At 38.6% G+C, this 20,774-nt stretch overlaps 1 protein-coding gene across 1 annotated transcript; it reads right to left on the minus strand.

Moving 5' to 3' along the window:
- Positions 1 to 5,448: 5,448 nt before the first annotated feature.
- Positions 5,449 to 14,211, minus strand: LOC101875368 (homeobox protein CDX-4-like). The gene is made up of 3 exons (XM_005144859.2): positions 13,695 to 14,211; positions 8,686 to 8,831; positions 5,449 to 5,659 (listed from the first exon to the last, which is right to left on the minus strand). Exons 1-3 carry the CDS (start codon positions 14,122 to 14,124, stop codon positions 5,453 to 5,455), a joined length of 783 nt encoding a protein of 260 aa, XP_005144916.2. The 5' UTR covers positions 14,125 to 14,211; the 3' UTR covers positions 5,449 to 5,452.
- Between the last annotated feature and the right edge of the window lie 6,563 nt (positions 14,212 to 20,774).

Below are 20,774 nucleotides of genomic sequence, written 5' to 3' on the forward strand. Positions count from 1 at the left end.
AGCATTCCACAGCCTACTCTGGTGAATAAAGAGAAGGAAAGAGGCAGCCTGTGATGTAGTCTGGCATTCCATACAGTCATGGTGCTGTGCGCTAGTGGTGTGATCCAGCTGTCACTGGGATAAGCGGTTCAGCAGTGACTTGGGATGTGGATAAAGCCCTTTAAGAAGAATTGGGCTAGATTTTTTTTATGGTGCTTAGGACCCTGTCTTGGAGTCTGTAAAGCCAAGCTCAATTCCTGTGCCTTGCATGGGTTCTGTTTTCTTCAAATGCATAACTGCTGAGAATTCTAGAAGGATAAAACAAAAGGAGAGACAAGCAATATGTATATTGTGAAGTGAAATAAAACCACAGCTACTTGTCTGCAGGGCTTTGCAGCTTTAATGTTGATATGTAAATCATGAGGTGCAGGTGGTAGAGGAAGGTGTGGTGAGCAGATCCAGCATTGGTCATGCATGTTAAATTGCAAAGCCTACATTGTAATGCATCTGGTGCTCTAATTTAATGAATAACCTAATGCTATGGGCGCTTGGATGTCTGTTGAGGCAGAAGTGAGCAGTTGGTAGAGTTAAGCTGTGAAGTCTCGGTGCTGAAACATGTAGCAAAATAACTCTCTGAACTGAAGCATCAAAAGAGGCAGTGTGGTTTTGGCATAATCTACTGTGTGACCTCTTTATAATGAGTGTCTGAGGTATTAGCAAACCCAGAAAGGAAGTCTGTGTAATTGAAGAGGTACTTTGCTATCCTAGTTTCATATTTAACAGCTTATGCTTTTTAATTAATAGGTTGAAGTCAAGGTTCAGCTGAAGTTTAAATAGACTTTTTTCTTCTATTTTTTTGGAGTACTCTCTCCTAACAGGAATGATGATTGGGTAAAAATAGGACATTTTAGAAAAATAGCTTTCGTAGCCCATATCTGTATTTGAAGAATACTGCTTAGTGTTGAGTTTGATGTAAATCCTGTACGCAATTCTTCAGTATGATATATCAAACTTTGTGGCTTCACAGGAAGAAAATATTTATATGCCTCAGATTTAATATTTGTTTTAGGTTGTTGTTTATTAGATAAAATTATTATGTCATAAAACCAGAATGATTTGTGGAGAGATGATGGTCTCTGGCAATGTTTATCCACCCTAATCACTTCCTTTATTGAATAAAAAATGTTCTTACAGAGAGCATGAAATACCAAGAGTTCAGGAAAGACAGGAATTAAAACAAAGCACAGTATTAAGTACAACCATGTTGCAAGAACATGGAAAAGTGGCTGCTAATGTAGACCTGACAGATACCAATGCTTCTTTCAGTATATTTTTTCCTTCTTTGTTCCGCATCAGTTGCCACCACACTGTCATTATTCAGAAGGAAGAATATGCAGCAAGAGATGTCATGTTGGCTGTCGTAATTCACTATTCAGACATTTAATGTTTCAGTGAAGGAAGGTATTGTATAATAGGAATATACTTTTTAAGTCTGGACAGTGTTATTTCAAGGCTGGTGGGCAAACTGTTGTGTTTCTTGATCAATACTGGCTCAAGAAGTTTTTCGTGGTTAGCTCTTTTCTTTAGTTCCTAATGGGAAAAGTTCTGGGAAGATTGAGAGAAACTCGTAGAACAAATCAACTGTTCAGGTGTAGTGGTTAATAATGAGGTGTTTCTTGGTATGTGTTATTTCCACTGATGTAAAATCATTCTACGATGTAAAAAGAGCATTTTTCCTAAGAACTGTTCCCACCTGTGTGACTCATGAGCCGCTTTGGAGAACTTACCTCAGTTGGAATCAGGATTAACTTGACACAGAAGCAAGTTAAGCTGTGGTGATGTCAGAACATCTGTGTTTATGCTTAGAAGTGTTTTGGTGAACAAGCACTTTCAGTGCTGCTTTCAAACCTGTTCAGTTAAGCTTTATTTTCTTGGCTGCTCTGCATGTGTGAGGCTGCTGGAGACTTACATTGCCTTCCAAGTTGATTTTTGCACTTTCTTCTCTTCCAAGAGAAGCAGATGCAGTAAGTGATCCTTCCTGAGCACAGAACTCATGTCACATCTGGAGAATTTGCCATGGCACTAGGCATAACTCTGTAGCAGAATGCATACAGAACTGCATGAAGGCAAAGCTCGAAAATCATAGAATCATAGAATAGTTAGGGTTGGAAAGGACCTTAAGATCATCCAGTTCCAACCCCCCTGCCATGGGCAGGGACACCTCACGCTAAACCAGAGCACCCAAGGCTTCATCCAACCTGGTCTTGAACACTTCCAGGGATGGAGCATTCACAACCTCCCTGGGCAACCCATTCCAGTACCTCACCACCCTAATAGTAAAGAATTTCTTCCTTATATATCCAATCTAAACTTCCCCTGTTTCAGTTTGAACCCATTACCCCTTGTCCTATCACTACAGTCCCTAATGAAAAATCCCTCCCCAGAATCCCTGCAAGTGTATTAAATAATATAAAATGTTCAGGATAGCTGTGCTGCAGCCATCTCTCTGGTATGAGGGGCTGGACAGGGCTTTTACACATGACTGAACATAAAGGTGTGTTTTGTGTTGGATGTAGATGATGAACCAGATGTCAAGATGACTGTTTGATAAGTACCTGAGGCTTTTTTTTAATCACTCCCAAAATGTTGGCATTACCTACTGGTTTCCTCTTTGGGAAATAAAAGCATAACTTTTGACTGGGGGCTGTAACCAATTTATAGGTGGTCCTGCTTAATCTTGTGGAATTTATTATGAGAAAAAGACCCTGGTAATTTCTGTGGGTAGTAGAGTTATTTTTCCTTTTCTGTGTGCATCCAGCATCTCATTGTATTCTTTCATTTAGAAATAGAAATGTGTAACTCATTAGGCAAATTTGGCTAGGTTCATTTGTTAAAGTAAGGAAAGTCACAGGTGATGTGAGAAGTTTAGTGAAACTGTTTTTGTGATACAAGTAATTTGCAGTGGCTGGAAGGTTTTTGGCTGTGCAGGAGTCTGCAGCTCTCTGCTGCTTTTACTGACAGTGCCTTATGTGGAGGCAGGCAGATTCTCAAAATCAATCTTAGTTTCAAGAGGTTGTCAAGTTTCTGATCAAGGTTTTTATTTGACTCTTATTACTGCTACAAGCAGCCAGTTGGGTTTGTTATGCTCTCTTCTCTGTATATCATGAGTTTTAAAAAGATCTTATAATAAGATCCATTCCCATTTCTAGTCTATCTTGTCATTTCTGTAACACACAAATCTATATTTTTTTCTTCCACAGCTTAATACTTAGGAGTTAGCACAGTGATTTGGCTTTATTAACTGCTGCATTAAGTGTCACCATGAACAGTTTGTAGTAAAATGTTCCTTCTTGATTAAGTATTTATAAACATTGGGCCTGAGAAAGGCAATTGTTCCCAAAGCTTTGGCATTTCTGCAAGATTCTCATAAGAATAAAGATGATTCAAATAAATGTCAGAAGGGATTTGCTGGCATTAGGCAGTTGTGTGATGCACAGTTTTCTTTTGATATCAGCATGGTGTTGAAGTGGCTCATTACTTTGCAAACTTGAAATACCAATGAAACAGCTGAGTTTAAACAGTGAGATGGTTTTCTATTTACATAAAGTGGAAAAGGCAGGAAATGGAGAGCCTGGGGAAGATACCCACTGGGTGAGAAGGATTGTGTTTGATTCATTATTATTTTAGTAGGTGCTAAAGGAGAGTGTAGCTAAAATCCTGGAGAAGTCTTCAAAGGATGAAAGATAAATACTGGAAATGTTACTTATAGCCTTTAGTGTTTCTTCTCACCCACCTAAATACAAAAATTAAATACAAGGGCTGGATCAGATCTTCTGAAGCTCTTCTTTTACATAAGCAATGTAGGAGAGTCAAACACAGCTGCCCAGAAAATAATAGCCATGGAGGGACTTGGTAATGGTTGAGTTGCCTCCACCCAGCGCATATCCTGTTCTTTGGGCTCCCATGCTAATCTTGGCAGAACATGAATGTAGGATGGACTCTGTCAGGCTGTTGTGTAGTCTTTAAAGGGCATTGAAATGTGCCAGTGTGTTGTTCTGAACTGTGTTTTGATTTGGGATGACATTTTCTGGCAGACATGTAACCATGTAGGCTACAATCGCATAGAGTGTCCAAACCTGTCAGAGACATAGTGAGGATTTTTGTCCTTCAGCTGCTCACCTCTTTCCCTTCTTTATGGCTTACCCTCCTCCTGATGTGGTGATATGACTGCATGTTTAATAGCTCTGTAATCAAGTTTAATAAAAATTATCCTGGTTAGTCTAAAAGAATTTAATAATTGGGATTATTAAATTGGATTATTTTTAGAAACAGTTATGCCACTGCCCTTACATTTAAAGGGATATTGTGATCTTGATGTGGGGTAGTTATGCATGGTACAAAATAGGGGGAACACCTTTTTATCTGACTTGGCAGTAGCCAGAGAAGATAATCTGATAGCTTTTAGGCTTAGAGATCATTACTTAGTGCATGAAAGAGACTGTCTCCTCCAAATATTTATTAATACATACTTTGAATACATTTAAGATAGACTGATGGATAAAATCCAGGGTGAAGATAATAAAAAAGAGAAGCACTTTTATTGGCAACACAGATTTTAAACATATCATAGGAGGTGCTTTGTATCCCATCTGACACCTGAAATAGTCTCATTTAAAATGTTTTCTTTATGAACTGTGGTGGTTTTGAAGTAGTCAGTGTCTTCAGTGCGTCAGAACAGCATGGTGTTTCCTACCAGCCTGGCAGGTAAAGAAAACAGACTGCAGCTTGCTTAGACACTGCAAGGTGGTAATACTAAGTGTGTTGAATGGAAACCTGATAAATAATCATATAAGCTTTTTATTTCAATTTTGGCATAAATTAGAAGAGAAATTTTAAGTTAAGTCATGCATTTCTAGTGTACAAATCTAATGAATAAGGTGTTGTATGTTACAGCTCTTCACTTGCCATTCTTCTGTGTTGATTTGTTTAATTTCATTAAATGCAAAGTGTAGGTAGAACAACACTGTTGTGTTTAAAATGTTTGTTGTTTTCAAAAGTAGCATTTTCTCAGTACACGTAAGTGTGAATATTAATCAACGTCTACAGTTTAATTACATAGCATGTAACAAACCACATACACCCAGCATCTTATATCTTATGCAGTAGTACTCTATTTTATAATCAGTTCACTTAGTTTTCTGTTTATATGTGATCAGAGGAGAACTACGTTTACTTGAATCTTCAGTTGTATCATCTTTGGGTCAGTGTCTGAAGCAAATTCCCTCCTCCTCAAGGATTTTGAGTGGTGAATCTTAGCAGCACAAGTTCCCTGAGATTTCTGCAATAATTAAAACATGTTGATAGTAGTCCCAGGTCCTGTACTTAGAAATCAGCATTCTGAAGACAGTTATATGAGAATAGCCTCTTGCAAAGCTGAGTGTTTGGGTGGGGGTTGATGGGAGAATCCTTCTGTTCATTCTGAAACTATGACCTGGTGAATGCCATTAGGCTGTAATCCATTTATTCCATGTGGTGGTGGGAACAGAGAACTGGATATTTCATTTGGACTGAGTGACCCAGAGTCACTCTGAGCTGAGCCCCCGCTGCCATCAAACTGAGAGATTTTCTTCTTGATCAGTTTTCTTTCTTTGGCTCTGCGGTTCTGGAACCAGATTTTCACCTGTGTTGTTACAAATGATACTCAATTAGTTCAAAGCAGTGGCCAACTTTTTATAGTAATAATAGCAGTGAAAATATAGATATGTTAAAATTACAAAAGCAGGAAAGAAAGCCCAAGAAAACCAAACAAAGAAAACAGCAAAACCCACAAAGAACCCCCACAAAACCCCATAAACCCCAAACGAAACTAAACCAAACCCCCAAACCCAAAAAGCCACCAAACAAAATGCTGGATTTGTGCAGCAAAATATTTTTTTGGTTACTCCCTGTGAATTTTCTGCATCATAATCAATAGAAAATGACTTTTTTTCTTAGTGTAAAGTGATTTTCTTAGACCTGGTGTAAAGTGAGCTTACTGTGTTATGTTTGGGAATGTAGGAATCAACTTAGACTCACATTTACCACTTTGGGCAACCTGCTGCAGTGCCTCACCACCCTCACAGTAAAGAACTTCTTTCTTATATCCAACCTAAACTTCCCCTGTTTAAGTTTAAACACATCACCCCTTGTCCTGCCGCTGCAGTCCCTGATGAGACAACCGTATCCTGGGCTGCATCAACAGGAGCGTGCCCAGCAGGTCAAAGGAGGTGATCCTGCCCCTCTACTCTGCTCTGGTGAGACCTCACTTGGAGCATTGTGTGCAGTTCTGGTGTCCTCAACATAAAAAGGACATGGAACTGTTGGAACAAGTCCAGAGGAGGCCACGAGGATGATCAGGGACTGGAGCACCTCCTGTATGAAGACAGGCTGAGAAAGTTGGGGCTGTTCAGCCTGGAGAAGAGAAGGCTGCGTGGAGACCTCATAGCAGCCTTCCAGTATCTGAAGGGGGCCTACAGGGATGCTGGGGAGGGACTTTTCATTAGGGACTGTAGTGATAGGACAAGGGGTAATGGGTTGAAACTGAAACAGCAGAGGTTTAGACTGGATATAAGGAAGAAATTCTTTCCTGTGAGGGTGGTGAGGCACTGGAATGGGTTGCCCAGGGAGGTTGTGAATGCTCCATCCCTGGCAGTGTTCAAGACCAGGTTGGATGAAGCCTTGGGTGATACGGTTTAGCGTGAGGTGTCCCTGCCCATGGCAGGGGGTTGGAACTGGATGATCTTAAGGTCCTTTCCAACCTGAACTATTCTATGATTCTATGAAGAGTTTAAACTTTTCTCTTTGTTCAAGCATTTGGTTTAGGTATCTCTATTTTCTTTCCTTATGTAAAAGTGTGAATGGGTAGAAATACTGCTTGTGTTTTCCTCATCATCATTTTTTGTGTTACTTTACAATTTTTGTTGCATTCTCTAAGATGCACTGAATACAATATGATGCAGAAGGTTGTAGCATTAGCTTTGTATTAAAAATCTCATGGTTATTTTCTAGATACTGTTTTATTAACTTACTGATAATGACAGTAATAAACATTTAGCTTGGTCATGAGTCTTGTAGAAATGCAGCCAGATCATCTATTTTGTCTGCATTATACTTGAAGGGAATTTGCAGTCAGAAATTGGATGGCTTTAAGAGCAACAACTATGTGAAAGGAAGGTGCTGATTTTATGCAGTATCACTGGCACCTCCAGGAGTGCCTGTGTTCGAAGTCAGTCAGCTCCTGTAGAGGTTTGGAATCTTTCATAACTGCAGTTCTCTGAGAATTTTCCAATGCAGCTCTATTGTAATGTGTAACAAACTGCAGTCCATCACCAGCAGACTTGTTCTCCATAGTTACTTTCTGGGGCCACTTACAGTCTGTGGAATATAATCTATATACTATTCAGGTCTGGGATTAACCATCATTGCACTACAATGTTGATAAGAATCCAGTGCTTCATTGCTTATCTATGCATCCTTACACTTCCAGCCTCAATTGGTCCCTTTCTGTTCCATGCTCTTGCACAGACTGAATGCAGAAGTTGAGGCCACTGGAAAAGATAATATTTTAGAGAACTGAATATATTTATATATATATGTTCAGTATATTCAGAAAGAGTAGAAGTTTGTAAAATTCTAAACAGAAAAATCTCTTCTTTAGATTTACCTGGGGGCAATAAATGTGGTTGCTAAGGTGGGAGATGCCTTATTCAGTATTGGAAATCTTCCCTTATTCTCTAGCTGTAGCAAAACCATTGCACTTCTGTTGCATAAGAAAGGTTGAATTCACCAGTAACTATCTTTGCAGACTACAAAGCTGTTCTTCCTGTGGGCTCTCAAACACAGTGCTTTTAGGAAATACTTTATCCTGAATCCCTCTAGTATTTGTATAGCTAAAACACCTGGGCTCCTGCTCAGAAGGCTGTGTTAAGGATAGAGCTTAAATATGTACTTGATGTGAATGAATGCAGAGCTGCTGTCCAAAGAAGCAATAGATGCACTTGGAAATGTCCTGAGTGCGTAGTGCTGGCTACATGTATGTGTACAATAAACATAAATATTTGGTACCAAATTTTATAGACTAAAGCATCCTGCATATGTGGTGGTTGTGAGCTACTACTATAGGTGAAGACCATATGAACATAATAGCAAAGTAGACATCCTGACTTGAGTATCAAAGGTTGCAAAAACTCCTTAAAATGTGCTTAAGTCTGCCTGACTGAGGAGGAATGTGGAAATGATTTTGATAAATTTGTGACAGAAATTACAGAGATATCTTGTTTGATTGCTCTTTGAATGCTGAGTTTACATTTTCCTGGCTTACAGCTGAAATACATCCCATGCTTTGGGGTTTTTTTCTGGCCACCATTTTGTGTGAGTGCAAGAAGTGAATGTTATAACTATTCTAGCTGTGTAGCAAGCTGCTGTGCACATAAGTACTACTTCTAGTACAAACGAACTCCTAATCTTTAGTTACCCATAATTGGAGGTTTCTGTCAAATCAACCTATTTGTTAGTCTGTCTTTGTGTAGTGTGTTCTCTGTGTCTCCAGTGTACTCAGAATATATCCTGGTTGCCTTCGCACTGCTTTTGGATCCAGAATGGGAATGCTGCTCCAGTCCCTCGCAGCAGCAATGTTTGGGGAATGGGTGCACACGAGTTTCTGTGTACCTGTCTTTCAGATAGTCCCAGATTTGCTGCCAGTTCTGACTTTCTCCTTATCGTAATATATCTGTTGCAGTGAAATTCCTTCTCTAATTCTAGTCTCTGATGATCTGTGTAAACAACTCGGTACTTTTCTTTTGTTCTTGTTTTACCTGTTTAGGAAAGAAATATTATTAATATGTTGAATTGGATTTTTTCTGTAGCAATTTCTTTCAAACATCTCAAACATTTTGCGGACTATGGAGTTCTTGCATGGGATTGTTTTCTGTGTTACAGAGGTAAAACATAAGGTTCAGGGTGAATGAGTGAATATTGGTTATTGTAACTGTCTTTCCCTCTTTGTCTTGCTCTTTCTGTAAATATACATTTAAATGTAAAGCTCAAGTGAAACACACCCTGAAGCATCTTCAATAATTCATAGCAGTATATAATTGGTGCTGGCTATATTTGATCTCAGAGGGGTTTAATTTCAGTGCTCATTGAAGTGACTTTGTGTATAGGCAGGCATAAGCACAGGATGTCAAAACTGAAGTACAGTCACAATTTCTTTAGTTCTACTGTGTCCTGATTCTTTCTTTGAGTTTTTAAAGATCACCTCTCTAGCACAAAGAAGGGTCCGACTAGAAATGCCTTTTGCTTTCTTGTGTGGCCACAGGGCATGCTTAGAAGTCTAATAATTGGAATTTATTTCTTTGGAAAGGTTGAGTCTTGCAGGATGCTGAGTGCCTGTGGAGGTGTGACTGGGCTGCTCTGTGTCCTGAGCTTCCCCTGAGAGTCGTAGGCACTCGGCAATTTGTAAGATGAGGCAATAAAATCCTTGTAAAAGGATTTCAGTATCGTCCCCTCTCTAATGTGTAAAAGAAATATTCTTACATGTACTGGATAAATAGTGTTAAGAGAAACATTAGTAGATGTTTAGAAGGTATCTCTCATTCCATTGACTTTGTTAAACAGTTCTTTGTGTAATAATACAGAGAGATGCTTTTCAACTTATTTGTTCTCCTTTGCACTTTCAGCAGCCAAATAGAAAATTTTCCTTTTTCTTCTGATCTTCCCGGGTTTTTTTTGATGTGAGTTTTCTGGGACAAACTGTAGGACAAAGACTCCTTTAAAGTGGTTCCCTAAAATCCATTGAGGTGTTAAGATGAAGCACACGCCACACAAAGGAGCAACAAGGAGATCTTATCAAAAACCCCTTTCACATTCAGAAACACAAGCCAATTGGCTTGGAATTTACAAGCCCTAAACAAATGTCAGACTCTTTCATCTTAGCAGAGGAAAAAAGGACAGAAATAGATGAAGGAATATTTTTTCCTCAGTTCCCATATTTTGGACCAACACTGAGGATAGGCTGGGATATTTTTAGCTGAAGTCTAGAGGTAGACACAGCTTAAGATGTTTTGAAATACACATAAAGATGTTTTCCCAGATCCTCTGTCACTTTGACTTCTAGTGTACAAAGTTTTCCTGCTTAAATTCACAGGACTAAACCAATCATCAAACTAAGTTTATTTTCTTTTTTCAAGATACAAACTGCTGGCTTTGAAATATTTGCTCAAAGTGATAGTTCTAATGTTAACAATAGTAGAGATATTCAGGTTCCTTGTAAACTGAATGCTGAGGAGGGAAGCTTTGAAAACAAGTTAAAATTCAACAGGGTTATTCCGGCTTCAGTATAATCAGCAAATATAACCATGATTCGAGGGGGTGGAGAAAAGGAGTAGTTTTCCCCATTCCCCTTGGTCATAAAATTCACAGAGCATTTCTTCTGAAGACAGTAAAGCTGGGAGAAGGCCTCTTTATTTGCTGTGAAAATCATCACCCTTTCCGGCAATATAACTCCTGAAGAAAAGAGGGAGAAGGAAGAGACAAGACTGCATATCAAAGCAAAGAGAAGTGTTAAAAGGGTCTGTTGCCTCAATATGACAGATAGGCCTCAAAACCTCAGACAATGTAGGCCAGTGGAAAAGAGATGTCACAACTAGTTTACAAAGCAAAATAAATTAGCATTAGAGCAGAGGCCTGGCCTTTTTCCCTGCTTTTCTATTTTGCTTTCTGGCTCTGCTTCTGCTATGATGTAATCTGCAGTACATGTACATGACTGCTTGTTTAAGCAACAACACAAAATATGCTGGCTATAGTTGAATATAAAAATTACATTGTCCTTTTGTTTAGTCCCCTCCAAGTCCATTCCCGTCCTGAGAAGGGTCACTCTCAAGTGAAGTTTCATGTGAAATTGTAAAAGATATAAAATCTGTTTTCTAGGTCCTTGTTTAGGTACCTTCTGTTCAGTAAGTTTCATGCTTTGAAGGCTCACTTGCTCTCATGAAATACATGTTTTGCACTGTTGATTACATGGGGTTAAGAAATGAATTGGTCTGAAGTTCTGCTCTTACATAAGTTGATAGGGTATATGTCATTGATTTTTATGAAAACCAGGATCAGACTGTAAGGAATTCTGTGGAAGTTCTTTGTCCCATTTTGAGAGCCTGTCTGGGAAGGTACCTTTATCAAGCCCACTTTTGATGTTTGTGTTTTAAAATTTCTTGTTGCATTATCTGTTTGCAGTGTCTGTGTATTTGAAATTATAAAAGCTTTGGTTCTGAATATACAGCTACAGTCCTTTAGTAAAAGGATTTATAGTTCCAAATCACATTTTATCTGTTGGGAGGACGTAGTACTTCTGTGTTTTTGATGTTGTTTCATCCTAGAAATTGACTGGGTCAGGTAAATTTCCAGTTCACTTTTTCTGCAATTTAATTTTTTGTATAAAATGCTAAATGTGAATATTGAGTAAGAATGTGGCATATTTAATAGAGTCTAACTAGACGGAGGAAATTCTCCTTTAACATCTTCTCCCCCAAATAATCCCCATGGTCTTTAGAACAGTATTTTTTTAATGTATTTGGATTTCTGTTATTCCATGCTGCTTAAATACATTTATGGGAGTACATGCCACTAGTGAAGTTAAAGACATACACAGATCTATTACTATAAATATACTGTAAAGTTTAGGGTGGTAATTCTGGAATTTTGGAGTAATGACTGTATTAAGCAGCCAGCAGCCACTTGGATATCATGAATAGTGTATGGAAATAGGGAAAACCAAAGCAAGTCTGTTTCAAAGAGCAGCTATAATGTCAGCAAGTCGTTGTTCTTAACATTATCTTCTAAAGAAGCATCGATAAGTTAATATGTAGCTGTTGCATGCAGAATTCTAGCCTTGTTAGTTTTTAATTTCCTTTCATTTTTAATAACTTTTTGTGTGTCTGTGTTAAAATTTCCCATTTTTTTGTGCTGAACATTAAAACACCAATAAAAAGTGAAATCTGTGATTTTCTTGCTTTGCAAAATGCCACCTTCGTGCTTTACTCCCCCAAACCCTTTTTTCTAAGCTGGGTTGATGCCTTGAGCCCTGTTCTGTGAAGTCCTGAGGTGGTTTTAACACTTCAAAGAACAGGCTGTAGGAATGTACAGCCTCAGGACATGGATCTATTGACAGGCAATTTCACCTGTGCTGTGTTGTCCATAAAGTATTTTGGCATGTTTGTAAGTGCTGTGTAAATGCTTTTGAGACTGCAGAGATGAATTTCAGCACATAACAGCTTTTCTAAACTGCAGATGTATTTTATGAAGTTGAACAAGTGTGTGAGAAACTTTTTGGGGTTTTCCGTATCTGTGCAGTAAGTGTAAAACTAGGATTTGAATTTTGAAGTCTGTGTTATTCTTCAAGAATGTTAAGCCATAGAAAATGCAGTGACAGTATGACTCATTGACATTCACTAGTCTTAATTGAATTTGGTCTAAGCTCAAGTCTTGCATCACTTCTACACCTGGAAATCTCCAATGATGTTAATGACGTAACTGCTGATTTACATGAATATACATAAGGGGGGGAAAAACAGACTATAAATCTACCTGACTTTGAAGACCTTTGTAGAGGCTTGGAGTGGAAGGATGACATTGTGATACCTTAACCTTCACTAGGCATTTTCTGTATAATAACAGTGGGAAAACAGGGTGGAACTGTAAGAAACAATTCCTCAGTTTGATTTTGCTATGGAGCAATAACCACTTGTCTCAAGCAGCAGAGCTGATTTTCTGTCTCCTAAGATTGCTCCAATTGTAATTGTTCTTCTTTCTTTAGAGCCTTTTCTTTGATGCTCTCTAACACACACTTATGACTTTTAACCTTAACAATAGATGTAGCAATCCTTGCTACACCCAATTTACACCTTGGGAATATACATGGAAAGGTTTGTCTGGCAGGCAGCTTGTGACAAAATCAGGCGCTTCAGTGAGTGACACTTGCAAGAAAGTGATTTTTAATTGTGGAATTTTGGCAAACTGCAACATTCTGCTACATGAGAAAAATACATTCAAACCGATTTGTAACTAAATGCAAAGGAAGTTTAACTGATGAGATATGTAGTCTGCAAACAGAATAGTCTATGCTGATCATTCAAGTCTGATTACTGCTCTAGGAATATTTCTTCCTACCTAATAAATTAAGGTAGAAAGATAAGACGCAGGAAAAATAGCAGAAAACTGCATAATCACTACAGTTGGATCAGAGCACATAATTTCCTTTAAAAGATTGAAAAGTATGTAAAGATTTAAGCAGATCAACCTGATTGTATATTGAGATTTACCTTGTGGCCCAAATCATTACATAGTATTTTTGTGTGTAACTGTCCAGTGTTGCTGCATTCACTATTTTGTAACAGTCTCAAAACCATGCTTTTCTTCCAAAAAGCTTTACAGAAAGTTATGACAAAGATATATATGAGGGAGGTGCTGCTCTATCTAAACACAAGAGCCATTCCACAGCAGTAACCGTGTGAAGCCTTTTATAGGATGAAAGTGAAACTAGCGCAAATTTAGTTAAAACTGCATTAAACAGCAGGAGGTTAAATAACTGTCATAAATGAGCCTATGTGCTCTGAGTAAAGTTAATTATTCATAAGATCAGTGATAGCAGAAGATGCTTTCTCAGGTTGAGAGTATGCACTTACCAGTAGTATTAGTTTGCACTGTTTTCCTCATCCATTCATAAGAGCTGTGCCTTTGGCTGTTGGGAGAGATTTGCTGTGTATTAATTGTATCTACAGGAGGTAAACCCCCAGATCCAGCAGGATGGAGGGAGCTGTAATCAGCAGAAGTGTAGGAGACCTGTCCAGGAGATGAGCTGTTGATCTGAGCAGCAGCAACCGTGCTGGAAGGTCCTGGGCCGTAAGAGTTCCAGTCCTCCCTCTGCGGGCCGTAGTGGGATCCCCAGGTTCCCGCAGGCTGGCCGTGGGTGTCCAGAGCTGGCACATGATGATATCCCATGTAATCTGAATAGGATGGAGTGGACACAAAGTTTTGCACTGGCAGGTTGTTGTTACTCCTTGCAGATCCTGGATACATGCTGTTCTCCTTATCCAAGAGAGAGCTCACATACATGGTTGTCACAGGTCATAAATACGCTGTCACAACATTTTGTTCCTATGTGTTTTCTTTTGCTGCTTCAATAGAATTGTGTTTGGTTTTCTTTAATAATGCCACTCGCTTGGAATCTTCTACTTCATCCTCTTTTATTATCAACTGTGTTACCAGGTGCTGGTGGTAATGGTTTACCAAGATCTTGCCTGACGTCAGCCTAACTGCCTGCCTCATAATTACATTTACATGCAAATGAAGGGCTGCCCAACCCCACCTTTCTGCTAGTTCTGGTGCGTTCTCTTTTAGAGAACTTTTATCTGTCCTGTTACCCTTTCCTGATATTCAACAGCAATTCCAGTACAGTAGGATGATGCAACAGTTGCTTGTACTAGTAACATAGAAAATAGACCCTTTTTAAGTAACTATGATGGCAATGTTTGGTGTTCAAATGATTCTTGGCTGAAACCTTTGTGTTGTGTTACTGATCAGTGAGTAAATCTGTTACTCACTTTATTTCTTAGATATTAAAAGAACCCCCAGTTTTTACTTAAAGGACACAGGCAATTTGAATAATTATAAGTCAGTAACTTCAGAATACAGAGCATCTTGTAAACAGCATGCCTAGAGTATAACTGCCTCCAAAATTTCCCCCTCATTTTTGGTGTTTGTAAGTGGGAGAAATTAAGGCTTTAACTGTAATGCACATGTTTACACATAGAAAGTGATTTAAAGAGATCCCTTCATCTGGTGGCTGTTGCAAACTGACAGATTTTAAAAAGCAGACAATAAGTCTTCCTAACAGAGATGGTTCCATAAGTACAAAGAAAATTACTGTAAAGAGTAGTGAAAAACAACTTTGATTAGGCCCAGTAGTATTGCTGGCTTCTGTTTCAAAAGGATCTGCTTGAGAGGCTGGGTTCCTTCCTCGAGCTGTTGTATCGTTGTCTGCTATAGTGGTGGCAGCTCAGGTAGGTGAAATCAGCACGGGGAAATGTCTGGGTTACCAACTTAGTGGCTCAGAACTGCCTCGATGCTTCTTCATAACATGCCTGGCGCATGGGTACTGTGTAGGTCAGTGCAAGTGTTTCCACTGGGAAGAATCGTTCTGAAGCTGCATTTATATGTTGTTATGAGGAGATGGGTATTACCATGGGAGAACTAAACCATGGTTATTGCTTGAGAATTGTCTCTATATATGGTTGTCTAGCTGCAATTTGTAGAGTGAATTTGTTATACTGGATGGATTTCTTTGCAATGAGCTATTTGTCAAGGGGTATGCTTGCAAAAGAGGTGCAAATTACAATGAGTTGTTTCCCTTTACAAAGGTGTGGGTTTTCATTCAGTATACTTTGTGTTCTGACACTACTCATATTCACACATCCCTTCTAATTCCAGCACTAAAGGATTCTAAGTGTGTACTTAAAGACGGGAAGGATATTTCTGTTGTGGGTTTGGAGGCTTTTTGAGGAAAGAAATTTTACTGAGAAGTAAAATAGCAAAATCTTCATAATTCATTTTGCCATATTTACAAATTTATTAATCCTTGTGATCCTGAGACTGTTGAGGAAAGCTGCATCATGGGACAGGACCTTAGTTCTATGATTGATGTACCCTTATGAAAATAGACATTAAAAAAAATCAGAAGAGACTCTTCTTCCTTTAATCTTGAAAGAAAAGGAATTGTAATACACCTTGGAATTTCTGTCTATTCATGAGCGTTATGCCAGCAGTTAAATTCTAATGTTTCATTATCAGGTATGCAGAGCTGTCAGTCACAGGCACATCCGTAAGAGGGTAAAGTTTTGTCTCCATTGGCTGTATCTGCAATCCATTGGCACAGTACAGATGAACATTGGTTGCTCATGGATTTCAGATTGGACATGTTTGACAGCTAAGCACATGGTTTTCACATCTCACTGAATTACACTGAATGTCATAGGATGCATCAGATGATGGAAACATTTTCAGTCCCTGACCTTCCTTAGTGCCTCAGTGTGTACCCCCCCCAATTTCAGTATCATCTAATCCTATTTTTTGTATCTCAGAGCTTTATCTATTATTCTCTTTTCTTCTTTTATCTTCTGTTTATGCTCCTCCTTTCCCTTTCTTGTTTTGCCTGTTCCATTATCTGAATTTTCTTTAGATCTATTTCGATTCTTTCCAGAATGTAATTAGATCAAGATATGCCGATGGCGAATTGCTACACAGATTTGATACCAGCTAACAATAGTAAGCTCTGAGTAAGGCTTTTTTGTTTAAAAAGATTTACATAGCAGGATAAGATTACTGGGTAGGACTGCAGATTTTTAACACCAGAGTGACAATAAGATAACTGAAATGGAATAACATTCAAATTATCTGCATCATGACTCTTAGGCCTCCTGTATTGTGTAACAGAACCATGTGGGTATATCAAAAAGGAACAATACCTTCTTGTGTAGTATAGTAGCTTGAGGCTACCAAAATTTTGGGGTTGATGTTTTTTGAGAGTTTACTGCTGGTTCATCTAAATCTGCCTTCCAAAGAATCATTTCTTGGCCATGCTTATGTCCTTTCATCCCCCATGTTAGTAGCTTCAGAGCTACCAAACCACTGCATCTTCAGTGTATAGAGCTAACTTACACTGTAATTCAAGGAACACTTTGAGTAGCCATTGCTGTTGGTGGGGTAAAAGGTAGCAGGGCTAGACATCCCAAAATCTCATCCATTTGGGGGTTTGTACTTATACCACTTTCTGCAGTGGTGATAAAGATAGGACAGGAAAGATCTGCGTGGTATCAGCAGCAAGAGTGCTGTGCTCTTTGGCATATTTCAGAGATTGCCAAAATAACTGAACTCCAAGGTTATAATTTGTTGATGTGAAGTTGTTTGTGTGTAAAATTAAATGTAGTTTTGGGGAAGAAAATGTCTCATTTTCTAACAGTGTTTGGTGAAAAACTAGCAATAATAAGAAGCCTGGTGATAGCCAGTATTGAAGTTTTGCTTGTACAGGCAGTGTAGATGGTGCACTATGTACATGTGCTGATCTAAAGAGTATTTCCAAACTGGGTAATAATGATGGAATCACAACATGCAATGAAATGTTTTAATGACAGCTATTACAACTGCTATTTCAGGGATTACTAGTAGATTAGAACTGGCCTCTACAACAGGAACTTATATTAAAGGTGTCAAACCTGTGATAGTTTTTATTAGGAACCCTTACTCATAAAGTTACTCTTGCTTTTATATGGAGATAAGAAGAAATAAATCTGTCCCATCTTTGAAGCTCGAAAATGATATGAAATCTGTCTGGGCTTCTGTCTGTGAGGTGAAAAGGCAGATGAGCTTAGTGTGTCCCATTCTGACTAAGGTGATAGGAATAGGTGTTTTCCCGCTCCAGATGACCACTCTAATTACACATCAGTAGCATCAGGTTTAGGAATGCTTCTTGCCCATACCTTTAGAACTGCATGCTTGGAATTTCAATGGAACAGCTAGCTAAGGACTTTGTTAGTGAGCTGGGTATTGCTGGTTGTTTGCAGTATCTTGGATATGTTATTGAGTCTTTTTCAAGCTGGGCTTTCTGTGCCTACCCATTCCTCATAAAATTCCTAGTCAGCTGTATAAATCTTGAGGAAGGGGCAGTCAGTATGTAGCATGCTGTCAGCTGAGGTCAGTTCTGCTGGAAGTAAAATCCAGCTAGTCATGAAGGCAGGAAGATGAGGTTAACATTTGAAATGCCCAGCTAAAGAGACAGCTCTTCTACAGGCATACAGCTTCCAAAAATTGCATTTACCCTCTTTTAATGAGGCTGGTTTAATATGCAGCACCCTGGTGTTGCAGACACCTGAGTTAGGTCTCATTTTCAGGGCTTGAAATGCAAGTACGTGCTAAAAGGTATCTGTACTGACAGATGTGGCACAGCCCAGAGAGCTCAGTGAGTGATGCTGCTGAAACATTCTCATTTGCTAGACTGAACTCTTCTGGGGAAAAGGAGAAAGGGAAATATCACAAGTTTCAGTTTGTCACCATGTATTTCATCCCAAATGTGTTATTTGTTTTTCATAAGAGATAAACAGTAGAAGTAAAAATGTCAGTTGTAAGGGAAGCTTTCCTGAGTGCTTTCATTTTAGTTTTGTGCTCTGAAATGTTGGCTATTAAATCCTTTTGAAAATTGATAAAAAGTGATTTGTTGGAAGTATGAGGTTTGAATTTACCCTTCTGTCTGTTCCTCTACTGGTTTTCTAACTGCTGCTAACAATGACAAACTGTTCATTTCTTAATGGTAACTTTTGCATTTTATTAAACATAGCAAAAATATATTTCATGTGTAATCTGCACTAGTGTTGCATTTGCCAGGAAATAATGGTCTGGAGCTAAAGAAGGGTCTTACTATTCTGAAATCTAAATAATGTAGTCTGTTACAAAATCAGTACAAAATAAGAGTACATCTTACCGCTGAAGCAGCAGAGCTATTAGAATCACAGAGCCTGCATGTGAACTCCAGGTTAAATCGATTATTCTCAGCAGCATCAGGAAAATGAGCAGCAAATCCTCTATTGACAGTTGTTTGGTTTCCTTCCCGAGTCATGTAGCACAGGACTTCCACTAACTGAGCTCTTGCTGAGCAGAGTCTGGCTAGATGGCATTATGGGGTGCTCAGTGTGAGTCTGAGGTGTTCTTTGCTGAGGTCTTTCTTTCATGAGGCAACAAAAGAATTGATTGCCTTTACTGTTTGCCATCCTTGCCATAGGCATGGGTTATATTCCTGGTAGACTGGCATTTCTGTTGTACATATTTAACTCTTTGTTCATACTCCCAGATGAGAGATTATTGTCTGTGTATGTTCTGCCTTAAAGTGACTGTAATTTACTGGGACTTAGAAGACAAGAACATGCAGGGTGTATCTCAATGAAGCCTCTCTATTTATTGTGATACCTCTTAGAACAGTTTGTTACAAAATGCACAAGAAAGTGTTTGTGCTCTTTGAGAATGAAAACAGCTTGCAAACATTTTCATCCTAAGCCTGTGGCTATTCCTGTCTAGTGAGGTTTGCACAATATAGTGTCCAACTTGTATCATCCAGGGCCAGTCCAAAATGTGACAGGCTGTGTAAGTCGTTTGCAGGGATATGTCAGCTTGTGTTGGAGTAATCCTGTTACTGCACCAGCAGCCTCAGTAAGGGTGCTAAAGTAGGAGTATGCTCTTTAATTTTTATGGTAACATCCAGAATGAATCTCTTTGAATCAGCTCCTGGGAAAAAGGTAGCACATACCTGATGCTCTCTCATGTATATTAATGATTGCACAACCCCATAGCAATTGCAGTTGCTGTGTGTTTGAATTTTTTTGTTTCAAAAATGTAATTTTGAATTGTGACTCTCAGTTGCATTAAGTTTTTATAGAAGGTCCAATTTGCTGTGCCCTTCTTGATCTTTTTTTTACCATATAGATCACAATTCTTGCTGGGTAGTGGGGTTTAAAGGTTAGTGAACTCCTCTGAAAATTGGGTATACCTTGATCATTCTTCTAATCACAATTAGGATTAAGGGCTTAGATACTCTTGTGATGTTGTCTAAGGTATGCTTTTCTTCTTCAAGGCACTTTGCTAACAACCAATCAATCTCCACAGCAACTCTGCTTTAGTGTCCCTAGGTTTTAGATGTGATCAAAAGTGATAGGTTATATGATATACCCAAAGTCAGGAGGAAAGTAAGGACCAGCACCAGTATTTCCTGACTCACAATATTAGACCAAACTAACATCAGTTGATATGGCTCCAATTTTATATCTCATTTTTAATTATACACAATAAATATTTGGGTTTCATGATCAACTCTTTGAAGCATCAAAACACATTGAACATATTTAGTTGAACAGATTGCTGGTAAGTTAAAAAAGAAATAAAATGAACACCTTAAAACAGCCACTGGTGTAACTAGAAGGTTAATAATCTCTAAGGTATTGCCCTGGTTTATAGATACTGCTTTTGGAGCAATAAATTTTAACCTTTGAACATGTGCTTCTGCAAATAAAATCCAGCCTTATTTTGTGTACTTAACAACTTTTGATTGGAAACACATAGCAACCTACAGCCAGCGTGCTCTCAGCAAACTGGAGCAGAAATGAGGCACGTCTTCAAAGTGGTCACTTATCTTCCTCAATAACTCTTCTACATGTAAACAAGATAAACCAGGTCATTTTGCCAGATCCCCCTCTCTTTGAATGATGTTTGAATAATTTTAAAGAGAAAGAAGTTGGATTCCTTAAAGTTCTTTCTTGAAGGACCCTTTTCTTTTTAAAATTCTAATACAAATTTAAACTGTGTCATGAAAATGTGATTAAAATAGGTAGCTGTGAACTTGATCCTGTGCATCCCTGTGGCCATGATTCTGTGCATTTAGCTAAAACTAGGTCCTGAATTACTGTGTATCAGTACAAAAGACAAGTTTCCTTCTGTATTCTTACCTTCTGAAAATCTAAATGTGGGCATTGTTACTTATTTTTCTGTAGTTTGCAAGCAGAATTCTGTGTTAAGTGGCCAATGCGAGGATGCATTAAGTTAAATGTATGTGTGTATAGACTGCAGGTAAAATATCTAGCATTTCTCTCTGTAGACAGAGCGGCTGTTCTGGGTATTTCCAGTGGATTCCTCTTTTGGACATATGCAATGGATCTGTCTTTTGGGAG

This window comes from Melopsittacus undulatus, chromosome 6 (genome assembly GCF_012275295.1).
Source record: "Melopsittacus undulatus isolate bMelUnd1 chromosome 6, bMelUnd1.mat.Z, whole genome shotgun sequence".
Taxonomy (NCBI): Eukaryota; Metazoa; Chordata; class Aves; order Psittaciformes; family Psittaculidae; genus Melopsittacus; species Melopsittacus undulatus.

What these genes read in the sequence shown, in the direction of transcription:
- LOC101875368 (XM_005144859.2), bottom strand. Translation starts at nt 14,124, where the DNA reads ATGTATGTGAGCTCTCTCTTGGATAAGGAGAACAGCATGTATCCAGGA. An exon ending in AGTGCAAACTAATACTACTG is followed by an intron (nt 8,832 to 13,694) that starts GTAAGTGCATAC and finishes TTTCCTAAACAG; the next exon opens with GTAAAACAAGAACAAAAGAA. An exon ending in TGGGACTATCTGAAAGACAG is followed by an intron (nt 5,660 to 8,685) that starts GTACACAGAAAC and finishes GTAACAACACAG; the next exon opens with GTGAAAATCTGGTTCCAGAA.